Here is a 12,265-nt window from a genome sequence, read left to right as displayed (position 1 = left end):
CGTGGTTACAGAGGGGAAAGGGGTTGGAGTTGGAGAAGGAAAGTCAGTGAGAGAGGGCTGAAAGCTGGGGAACTCATTGCTGCTTGAGCCTAGACCTCCTTGAGCAGAAGTATGATATTATCAAACTGATATTTTAAGGAAATTGGTTTGGCAACCACATGGAAGAGGGATTGGAAATGGGTGAGACCAGAGGCAGGGAGGCCAGTGAGGAGGCCTGAGAGGTAGCCAAGGGGAGAGGTCATATCAGATTTCAGGAAAATCATTGGTTGTGATTGGAAGGTCCAGTTTCTGCTGTGCTGTGGTATGGCCACTCCACCAGAAGATTCCCTGTCACCAGATCCTAGCCCTAACCCTAGAACAAATCTCTTTCTTATTAATTTATTTTAAACATAAATACAAAACTTAAATACATACATAAGAAGAAAAGAAAAAGAAACACATTATAAATAAATATTTAAACTTAATACAAAATAAGAAAAGGGGAAAAATCATGCCATGTGCACAGCAGAACATAAGACAGGATTCACACTATACAGCAATAAATTTCCATTTCAAGAAAGCCTATATAAGAAATACTATGCACTGTGTTCTGAGCTGTCCATCTTTGCTTCCTTGTAAGTTTTCTTTTGTTCTCTGCTGTGCCCTTTTTACTTTGTTTTTTCTCTCCCCTTCCTCCTCCCTTGTTCCCCCATGTGATAGTAATGGCAATTAAAGATTCCCCTGTATTGGCTTGGTTTTCAAATTGATTGTGTTAAAACCCAGAGTTTGTTAATCCCACCTGTGGGATGGGCTTGTTGATGTGAAAAGAAAAGTCCTGAATTGGGAGGAGCTGGTGATGTAGATTTGGAGAGACACTAGAGAGAGGCGGAAGATTTTTTTGGTAGCAGCACCTCGTGGAGAGAGAGAGACTAAGAGAATTGCTGGTGGCCGCTTTGAATTGCCCTGGACTTTTGAGACCTGCCCCCTGAGCTGCCAAGGACTGAGGAGACATGGCTGTTTTGCTGGTACTTTGTCTGTCTGTTTTGATGTTATTTTGCCAGATTTGTCCACTGGTGAAAGACTGTCCTTTTGTTGAAGAAGTCCTGGAACCTGGCTGTTCGCTAAGAAGGCCTGCGACTGTCCTGCAGACAGAGAGTGAATACTGTCCACTGGTGAGGGACAGTACTGTTGTTGCAGGGGTCTGGAGACTGTCCTGCAGACAGAGTGAATACTGTCCACTGGTGAGGGACAGTGCTGTTGTTGCAGGGGTCTGGGAGCCTTTCTGTTGGTTCAGAAGCCCTGAAGAAGGATTTTCTTGTTGTATGTTTACAGAAATCCTGGGAGAGGGCTTTGCTAATGTGTTCAGGGGTTCTAGGACTGTTCTACAGACAGAGGATAAATTCATGAAGGGACTGGCAATGTATCTTGTGGCTTTGCTAAGCCTTGTCTCCCCAGGAACTAAGATTGCTGAGAACTTGCCTCGTGTCAAGATGAAGAAAAGACCTCCATTTGGGTATTAAGTGCTGTGTTTAAACTTGATGTAACTCTGGGGTAGATTCAATTGTGATCCAGGGGTGGGGAACTTTTGACCTTATGTTTGGAGACTAATCTCCATTTGAGAAAAGGGGCTTTGTGGTGGACTTAATTAAGGTATAGCCTAGGGGTGGAGAAGTATTTAGAACAGAGACTTTGTAATTGATTGAATGATTGGAAGGTCCTGGGGTGGGGTAGTACTTGGAGATTATTTAATCACACTTAGTAAATGCTGTATTTGGAATGATGTCATGTTTTGATCTTCTCTGTTCTGGGTTTGTTACTGAATAAAATAGAGAGCACCTATGCTGGTATTTTGAACCTGGGAAGTTGCCTTTGCTTGGTATTACATTACACCCCACCACCAAGAAGGGTTCTTAGAGGAGACCGAGAAAGGGCAATGACTTGCCCAGGGTCACACAGGCCATGATGGGCAAGCCTCCTGACACCCAGTCCAGGAACAGTTCCCCTCCACACACTGACTCTGGTTAATCCATTTGGCATCAGGCTTGTTTGATGTTCTGAAGCTCAGTTATCACACAATGAGTTATTATTCATTAACTCTCTGAGAAAAACCAATAGACACCCACTCAGTTTTGATCCTGCACAGACAAGTCTTTCTAGACTCGGATAGCCAATGGCTAATAAACATGGGGGCTAATCTGGGGCTTCAGCATAATTTATTTTATTAATGGCCAGAACTTCAGCAAACCGTTGGTCCATTCATGGAGGGCTATTTGTAATGGCAATGGGAATTTGAATTATTATTAATTAAATTATGCCCTTATGTCAAATGTAATCACATGGAACCCATGGGGGGGTGGGGAGTAACTTGTTGAAAGGGGGGAAGAAAGGAGCAGGGGAGAGCAGCAGCAAATCTGGGAGAAGGCAAAGTGGAGGCAGACCAGCTAGCATGAGTGAGAGAGGGGCATTTTTGCTTAAGAGGGCCTGTTTTGTTTTGAAGGCCTGACAGAAGGAAGGCTTGGGAATGTCAGTGCTTGATGCATTAATTATATGTACCAACTTCTTGGTTGCTGTGACAGATCTAGCTTTCTGGTGTTGGGAGTCAGCTTTCTGGTATTTGAATAAATGTTTTATTCTGTCTTACATGTGGAGAGTCTGTTACATTTTGTGATTCAGAACTATGCCAGCATGTTCATAGCTGCCATAGGTGCTGTGAATATCACATTAGGGTTATACTGTTCCATTCCCTATTAATCACCACATATGCCCTAAAGTCATATTTGGCCAAGAGCACAGCCAAGTTGAAAAGCAGGTGTGCACTTCTGGAGAACTTGATTGATTTGGCATGTCCACACCATAAATACTGAAAGGTCCCGGATACCCCAGCATGACCTGGGCTTTCAGCACTTATGTAGGTGAGGACTTTCAGGTGAGGTCTAGACCCTTTGGAGAATCCTCAACTCTTCCCTCTTCCTCTCCCTGCTTCCCCCTTCCCTCTATTATCGGACCTCAGGTCTTATAAAAATGTTAGTTCTGCCAAGATCACTTGGGCGATGTTGAGCAAGTCACTTAACTTCTAAGCTTCAGTTTCCTCCTCTGTAAAATAGGAAGTGACCTGAGAGACACCTTCCTGCTCTGAATCTAGGATGTTTTACTCTATCCCTACTCACAGACAGCACTCCAGTCCAGTCCCTCATTAGCTCTCACCTGGACACTTGCACTAACCTCATCTTTGTTCTCCAATCTCACCTCAATCCCATCTTCTTTCCACCTGACCAGTCGACAAAGTGGTATTCTTAAAGCCCAAGTCAGACTAAATCACTCCGTCACTCAAGAAGTTGTGGGGGCTCCCTATTGCCTCTTGGATAAAATGCAGACTAAATGTCTTCACAGTCTGGCTCTAGTCTACCTTGCCATATTTCATACACCTTAGTCCCCTTGATGGACTCTATTCCAGCCACCTAGGTCTTCTGGAAACTCCTCACCCATAATATTCCATCTTTCTCTAACCCTAACCCTGATTCTGACTGTAATTCCAGCTCTGACTCTGACCCTAAACTCAGGCATGAGCTGCCATCCCACATGTTTGAACAGCACCCTCCTATCACCTTCCTCTTTAGAACCACTCCCTTCAAAAAGAACTCCATGTCACCCCTACACAAGCTTTTCCTTGTTCACCCATTTGTTAGGGCTTTCTCCGACTCCATTGTGATTTGTATTGACTAGTGTGATGGGTCTTTGCCCTACGGGAAAGATGGAGACCTGGCATCTCCCACATGTGATCTGGGCATGTACCATAGGTTCATTAAAGAAATGGCAATATGGACATGTGGGCTCCTCCCCACCCCCATCCCTACCACACAGTTAAGTTCTTGGAAGCCAAAGAATGATTTCTCTTTGTCTTGTGTCCCCCACATTCTGTATGATGCTTGGCACATATTAGCCACTTAAAAAAAATCCTCCGCGGATGGATGAATTAGTGAAAAGTCAGTTCCTTTACCCTTTTCTTTATTAAACAAGGAAGCCAAGTTGTTGAAGTTTACAGGATATCACTCGATGTAAACCTAGGGATGAGCAGCAGGAAGCAGCAGGCAGGCTGAAGTGGGGAGAGTGCTCAACATCAGTCAGAGAACCTGGGTTCAAATCTTGCCTCTGCTACTTGTCTATGACCGAGGAAGTCACTTAGCTTCTATGACACTAAGGTTCCCAAGCTAATGAACAAGAACCAGGACCAACAGAGAGTCAGATTTAGATGCAAAGTCGGGGAAAAGTTCTTAGTTATCAGAATCATTGAAAAATGGAATGGGGGCGGCTAAGTGGCACAGTGAATAGAGCACCGGCCCTGGAGTCGGAAAGACCTGAGTTCAAATCCATCCTTAGACACTTGACACACACTTACTAGCCATGTGACCTTGGGCAAGTCACTTAACCCCAATTGCCCTGCCCTCTCTCCTCCAAAAAAAAGAAAAAAAAGAAAAATGGGATGGCTGCCTGGGTGGTGATGGGTCCGTCGTTCTCATGGGATGGCCACTCGTAAGCCATCGTGGAAAGGTGCAGGTTAGACCAGATGCTGCTGGGAGTCTTCAGACTCTGTGATTGGCTTTCTTTATCTGTAAAATGGATGCAATAATAGTGCCTACTTCCCAGGGTTGTTGAGAAGTTCAGATGAGGCAATGTCAGTAAAGGGTTCTGCGATCAACAGGCCAGATAAACTCCGGCTATTAGTGTTATCATCACTGGCTTTCAGCAGTGCGAGGTGCAGAGCCAGGAAAAGAAAGGAAACGGACATGGGGAGCAAGGCCACGCTGCCTGCCACCCGCCATCCGCCATCGGAGTCCTTGCCTGCATGATCCAGTCTGGGTCGGACCTCAGCTGGGAGCTGGGCTCCCCTGCTTCAGAGGAGTCTCAGGCTCCTGGCAATTTGGCCCCAGTAAGAGATTTGGGGGATTTAAAGCTGGAGCGAACTCAGGAAGAATCTAGCCCAAAGCCCTCAATTGTGGAAGCCATCCTTCAGTGAATGAATAAGCATTTATTAAGTACTTACTGTATACAAGGCACAATGCTTCTGAACACTCTCTAGTTGTGGTTGGCTCCTGTCCAGGATGGCCTGTTAGGGGCCTTGTCCAGGGCAAAGAAGCAGTTTTAACTCCCCAGATTTCTGCAGTGTGGCAGCCAATGGATGGGCTCTGCCACCTGCCATTATGTCCTCCCTTCCTGATCTCCACCATGGGCCACAAGGTCAATAGAAGACCCTGGATTGATATTCCAGCACATAATAATTTCTCTTCTCACATGGCCACCACCTTGACACTTCAGGCCCTCATTACTGCTCACCTGGACTAGTGGAGTGGCCATCTAGTTGGCCTTCTGGTCTCTTCTCTCCAAAACCCAGCCTCCGCGGAGCTGCCATATTGATTCTTCTAAAGCTTAAATCTGACCCTATCCCTTGATAAAAGCCAGTGGCTCCCTATTACTTTTTTTTGAGGCATCAGGTTTAAGTAACTTGCTCAGGGTCATTCAGTTATTAAGTGCCTGAGGCAGGATTTTAACTCAGGTCCTCCTGACTTCAGGGACCGTGCTCAATGCACTGTGCCACCTAGCTGTCCCTCTCTTTATTACTTCTAAGGCTAAATACAAGCTTTTCAGTTGGACTTGGAAAATCCTAGATAACGTGGTCCCCAATGCCCTGGGTGCCTGAGGGTTAGCTCTTCTATTCCCCCTACAAAAGGGAAAGGCTGAACTGGAAGCCCACGCTCCTATCAGAACTCTGTGTGATCTAGGGTAAGTGACTTTAACTTTCCTGTGCCTCAGCTCCCCCCTCCATAAGATGATGGTGGGACTCAGTGATCTCTGAGGCCCCTTGTAGCTTAAGATTTAGGACTGTTGGACTCCAAAATAGCTTCCAGGACATCAAGCAATCCAGATTAAAGGGAGGAGCCACCATCTTCCCCCACCTCATGGAGCCAGCTCTTTGCATGGTTAGACTTGGATTTCTTTTGTTTCTAGTTTAGGGATATTATAACTGAAAAGAATGGAGAAAGAACTATCACTAAGGCAGAGTGACCAAGGAGCTGGTCCAGGTCTCTGACAAGGGCAGGCGATACGTGCTTCCTTCCAGCTAAGACCTTGAAGCCCTCTTTCAGGCTGGACTGCAGCACAAACATCTCCACCGCCTCCTCAATATCTCGCCCCCCTGGTGCCCCTCTCCTGAGACCCATCTTCCCTGGCAGAGCCGGAGGACAGGCCACCATTCTCTATTGTCCTGGGCTCCACCATGGTCCCTCAAGCCCTCTTTGCTGCCACCACAGCTCCCCCTCCATTCCCATTTTTGCCCCAGGCAAGAGATCTCTCAATTACAGCCATACACAGAAGGTACAATGATGACAACAGGATCCTCCTTTCAGAAGCTTTGTTTATTAAGGCAGTTTTCTTAACAGGAAGCCACAAGGTTGGCAATAGCACCTCTGAAATCACATTTCTTTTTGCTTTGACAGATCAACCCAGAAGACAGAACACACAGTGACTGCCATCTCGTGTCTGTTGAGTGTTAAGTCAGGGCACTGGGATCTTTGATCAGAATGTGGGAGTCACTAACCTTGTCCATCCAATGTAACTGTTCCTCCCTCCCCTTCTATCTTGTAAGGTGGGGGTTAGGGGGGATTTTAGGAATTCCCCTTTTCACTGACCCAGAGCCTGAGCTAGGAGAAATACCAAAGAAAGGCATTTCCTCTCTGGGCTCCCACCCCATTCCCCAGCTTTGACAAAATGGCAGCCCCATTTCCTATCCCCCTCTGCTACTATTGTAAAGATAGGGACACTTGTCAGGTAATAGCTTAATTCCATAGCTGAGAACAAGGTTAGACCTTGAAATACCTGATCCTTCCTGGACATAGAGGGATTGCTGGTGCAGCAGGCCCAGGACCTGGCATAGCAGGCTTAGGACCTGGCACAAAGGCATGTTCCCCAGAGGCAGATTCTAAGGAGCCCATCCCAACAATGGAATGCCTAAGGTCATGATGGGGCAAATGGCTCAAAAGGGGTTTTGCAGGGAATACAGAGGGTCTGGCAACCACAACAGGTCCAGCAGCCACCGCGGGTCCAGCAGTCACTGTGTGTCCTACAGTGGGTCCCACTCCATCAGGTTGGGGTCCAGGTACCACAGGCTGGAAAACAAAAGCATGCAATGATCATGCTGGTTGTCTGGGCCATTCGAGATATGGGGCAGGATCCAAGATAAGTAGTCTTCCCTCCCTCACACATCATATAGATGCCAGTGATTAAAATAAGCCCGGAGAGGAGCCTGGGGCAGCTCTCCTCGGCTGATGGGAGAGTGAATATAGAATGTGAGCCCTACCACCAGCACCAGCAACAGCACCACCACCACCACCAGCACCAGCACCAGCACCAGGGCCAGTGAAGTTTCTATCTTATCTTTGTATTCTCAGAACCTAAGCATCATAGGTACTTGGCATGCAAGCTGTGGTCCAACCACAGTGCCACAATTATCTCCTCCCCCTCCCATCTGAGTCCCAGAAGCTCCCCATCAGTCCTAAGAGCCCTGAAGCATGGAACCCCATCTATCCCCTCTGAGTCTCTGTCCCAGCTCAGTCTGTAGCTCTGCCCCAGCTAAGCCAGGTCCATTGTAATGATGGGCACTTCTTCGGTTTTATACACCCCACCGCATTGATGGGAGACCTCTCTATATTGTAGAGAAGGAAACTGAGGCCCAGAGATAGGAAATGCCTTGTTCGGGATCACCCAGAGCAGAGATTTGAACCCAGATCCAGAGCCTTTTCCATTTCCTCAGATTTGGGTCAGGAGAGGCAGCCGGCTTTCCTGGGGCAAGCTGGCCAATAAATGAGCCCATCATCCCTAGCCCCCAGGTAGCTGCTTGTCACCCCCTGAGGATGCCCTGCTGGGAGATCATCTCTGTGATGCCCCTTCTGATCCTCCCAGTCTACTAGCTGAGACCTGACACAACAGGGAAGCTTTAAAGCCTCTATCTCCAGGAACAACTCTGGGAAATGGGTACCCAAAGGACACCTGACTTCCTGAGGGAGTCAGGAAGCAGCAGAGCTGGGGCTTCTCCATGGGTCAAGGAGAACTAGTCCAGTGGGAGGTGCACAGATTACTTCGCATTCATTACTTAAGCTTCATGGTAACTCCTGAGAGCCTCAGGGCAGTGTAAAGGATGGTAAGGAAGGGCTGAACTTCCTGGGCAAATCACTCACACTCCTGGGTGTTCTAGATACCAAAAACTAAAACTAGCATTCGAGGAGAGTCTGTGGACAACCCTGTGGATCAGGTGGGAAACTTGGAGTCAGGAAGATCCAAGTTTGAATCCTGGTCACAGGCACTTAATCACTGGGTGACCTTGGGCAAGTCATTTCTCCTCTGCTCTCTCCAAAAACAACAGACCCAACACTAAGATTCCCAAGTGTAAAAGCCTGGGACCTCGTGGCTAGAGAAGAAGTCAGCCATTAAGAGTTACACCAAAGGAAAGGGATCTGTTCTGGGCCAGGTGGGGTCCTAGTGCAAGGAGCCACAGCTTAAGTGAGCTCAGCACACCAGGACAGCCTGGGGATGAGCTCATGGATAGGTGCTGCATCACACGCCCATTTCCCAGATCATCCCATGGAGAAGTTAACAAAATCCACATCCTCCTCATTGCCAGGGACACGTGGGAGAGTCTGAAGGTGCCTCCCAATGTGTTACAAGTGAGGATAAAGAAAAAGTCCATACCGCAGTTCCAAAGACCACGCAGGAGACAGCAACGTCTTCCCCGCCAACTTTCTCAGTCAGTGTCGCCTTGCAGAAGCCATACTGTTTTCCAAAAGAAGGGAAAGGATATCACTGGTGAAAGGAAGCTGGTCTCTGCTTCAGCCTCCCTGGGACTGCTCCCCAATTTCAAACCCAGCTGGACACAAAGTGGTCTCTTCCATTTTGCCAACATCAGAGATGCTTTTGTTCTTTCCTGTCTTAGTCTCTCCTATCTCCATGGACCTTGGGTGCTCTGGGTGGAGGTGCTCCACTCTGACCCCAGCTGGATGGCTTAGCAGGAACATCTTGGGATTTTAGCTCTAGAGCTGAAAGGAACGGTCCAACCTCCTTATCCAACAGAGCAAGCAGAGCCAGGCCCATGGCTCAAGTGGCAAGCCACAGGTCATAGAGGTGGAGGGAACCTCAGAGGTCATCCAGGCCACCCCTTACTTTAGAGTTGAGAAAGCTGAGTATGTAGTAGTAAGTGCCAGAGACCCAAGACCTGTGCCTCAAAGGCAGTGAGGGATCCCATGGTTAGAGTGGAAATGCTGCCACCTGACCAAGAATCCTCTCCAAAGCACCAAAGCAGATTGGACTGCCAGTGATGGAGTGTGCCCCTCCCCTCACTGGAGAGGCCTCTTTCCACCCTGGGACTCTGGGATCCAGTGGTTGATGGTGTTTTCTAAGAACCAGCCTGGTAAAGTAGGAGGGGCTCATCAGCACGGGGCTGCTGGGGGATGATCTGGGGGAGGAAGGTGGAAGCAATAGGAACCAGTGCAGAATCCCAGCTCCTAGAAATACTGAAGCCTAGCACCATGACACCTGAGGCTCTGGGCCAGCCCCACTGCCCTTTCCTTACCTGGTCTGCCAGCAGGTTGCAGGCTGCTGGGTCAGTCACATTTTTTGGCGCACAGTCAGTGGGTACGACCACAAACTCCACATAGACAGAAGACTGGAGAGGCTGAAGATGGTGACAGAGAGGAATGACAAGTCCCATAAGGCCATCCCAATAGCTTCCTTAACCACAGTGCTCTTCCTATGATGACCTTGAGGGTGTGCATGTTTTGCTTCCCATTTCACAGAGAAGCAAACTGAGGCCCAGAACAGAAGAGTAATCCCAAGCTCAGAGCCCTTTCCACTACACATAGGGCCGAAGGAGGAAAGGGAGGGGCAGGAGATCCAGGAGGGCACCCGATTCTTGGCAAAAGGATCTGAAAGCAGCCCCCGCCTTTTTCTGGGCTTTTCTGGGCTGTACAAATGGTGGACAAGCCATTTCATTGCCTCATTTTGCAGAGCCATAAGGAGGGAAGAGATGCCTGAGTTTCACGCCCTTGTTTTAAGAGTCAAGGCGATTGTGGCTTGTCCAAAGTCGGCTGCTCTGAATTGGGCCCAGGTCTCCCAAGACCCACCTGTGCCAAGCTATCGGACAGTGATGGGGAAGATAAACATTGATGGACACCCAAGGGTCCTTTCACAGAGAATTAAAGAATCATTGTAGTAGGGATGATTAATATTAATAACGCATTATTAACACTAAATAATATAAATAATAAAGGCAGCCCCAAAACAGATGAAGCTCCTACCTCTGACACACAACAAACATTGAGTAAGTGCCTACTGTGTGCCAGGCACAGGGCTATGAACTTGGGATGCACAGAGAGGCAAGGGACAGTTCCTGCCCCTTAGGAACTCACAATCTAATGAGAAAGAAGGTACATCCATAACTAGGTGCACAATCATAGACAGAAAGAAAGAGAGACAGAGGGCGGAGGGGAAAGAGAAGAAGGAAAGACAGAATCTGTCCTTGCTCCTCAAATGGGTGTCCATGTGACGCCCCCCTCCACATACACACACTCACAGAATGTATCCTCCCTGATTGTCTCCTTTTGTCCCTTCCAGTACCAGCCCAGCAAGGGCCTATCCCAGCACTTAGCATAAAGTAGGTACATAAAAAATATGTATTGGTGTGGATGGCACTGGCTGCCCTCTATCTGCCAGGGGCCCTTTTTTCTCTCTCACTGAAGCCCCTACCTCCTGACAGCTCCCACCTGAGTCACCTCCCATCGCTTCTTCGTTCCCCTCGTCCCCCAGATCTGCTATAAACATGCAGTGGCATCCTATATGTAGTAGTACATACTGCAGTGTAATATATAATATGGCTACATTATAATGTAACAGTTACTTGTGTAACTTTATAATATATTTATAGAATACATACTGTATTTGTGTATCATTCTGTGATACTATATTAGAGATACTATGATATTACCATAGATACATAGTCTCCATTACTAGAGCCAGAAGGTGTCAGTGTCTCCCCTCCCATTGCTCTCCCCACCCAAGCCTATACTGGAAGCCTGCCAGTCTTACCGCCAGCTGAGCCCGGGAGATCTCCAGCAGCTTGAAATAACTGGTGTGGTTCTGGGCATTGAAGGCGGCCAGAGCAGCATCGACTGCGTGGACTACCTTGGTGTCATTCAGGGGCGCCAGCAGGCCACAGTATGGGCAGACTTTGCGCACATCTTCTGCTGAGTCTGTGAGAAAAGAGAAGAAACTGCGTTTCATGGCTGGCCATGCTTTGGTTCTCTTCTCCACTGGCCAGTTAGTTCTGAAATGGTGAGGAACCTCCCCAGGGTTCCTTGTTATGGCTTAGAGATGCTTGGATTCTTCCCTTCCTCCCACCTCCTAGCATCCTCAGCTCCCTTCAAGGCTCAGTTCAAGCGGAGCCTACTACATGAAGCCATATGACCCTGGGCCTCAGTTTCCTCATCTGTAAGTGAGAGGAATGGACTTGATGGTCTCTGAGATCTTCTTCTAGGATTCTGAGACAAGGGAATTCCACAGTCCTATTGCAGCTTGATGATTTTCTGTCATTTCAGCTTTTCACTCACTGGTGTTAGAACTGGTACTTTTATTCTATCCACTAGCATAATATAAAGATTTTTCAAAGCCTTTGAAAACTAAAATTGCATAAAACTAAAAATTATGTTAGGCTTTGGTATTTCCTATTTCTCCTGCTTCTCATGAATGTTATTCGGGCTTTAGATCCTTGCCAAACAATTGGCCAAACTTTGAAAATCTCCAACTCCAGGAAATTTAAGTATGGAAAGAGCTCATCCCAGGACCCTTTCTATAGAGTTTAAAAAAGGAAGGGGTGGTTGTATTCATTAATAGTGAAGCAACTTTACCAGAAATATTTTCTGGTCTCATTCTCCATCACTGGTCTCCAGAACCATACCTGGACTGGACTCACACTTGGCATTCGACACCACAAATTGGTTGTCCTTTTTCAACACATTGACATCACAGTCTCCTTCCACAGCCTAGGGAAAGATAAGCCAAGTCACACCATGATGAGAGACTCGACCCTTCTCTCAAGGAGAAAAGCAGAGGAGCTGGGGGGAGGCCAAGGACTTTACTCATATCTCAGAAGTAAGGATGGAAGAAAAGAAGGAAGGAAGGAAGGAAGGAAGGAAGGAAGGAAGGAAGGAAGGAAGGAAGGAAGGAAGGAAGGAAGGAAGGAAGGAAG

At 47.6% G+C, this 12,265-nt stretch overlaps 1 protein-coding gene across 1 annotated transcript in view; it reads right to left on the bottom strand.

Annotated features, from left to right (window-relative positions):
- Nucleotides 1-6,833: 6,833 nt before the first annotated feature.
- Nucleotides 6,834-12,265, bottom strand: part of AHSG (alpha 2-HS glycoprotein) — an 8,900-nt gene continuing 3,468 nt past the window's right edge. Inside the window, exons 3-7 of the mRNA XM_069083645.1 lie at nt 11,975-12,059; nt 11,107-11,270; nt 9,596-9,697; nt 8,719-8,799; nt 6,834-7,139 (exon numbers count right to left, since the gene is read on the bottom strand). Coding sequence (XP_068939746.1) covers nt 6,834-7,139; nt 8,719-8,799; nt 9,596-9,697; nt 11,107-11,270; nt 11,975-12,059 — 738 coding nt within the window. The remainder of the gene's footprint in view (nt 7,140-8,718; nt 8,800-9,595; nt 9,698-11,106; nt 11,271-11,974; nt 12,060-12,265) is intronic.

Source organism: Petaurus breviceps, unplaced genomic scaffold (assembly GCF_028583685.1).
Source record: "Petaurus breviceps papuanus isolate PSGF00001 unplaced genomic scaffold, PetGlider_PUasm1.0 173, whole genome shotgun sequence".
Classification (NCBI taxonomy): Eukaryota; Metazoa; Chordata; class Mammalia; order Diprotodontia; family Petauridae; genus Petaurus; species Petaurus breviceps.
Note: the sequence above shows the minus strand (reverse complement) of the source record. Positions and strands in the feature narration are given on the sequence as shown.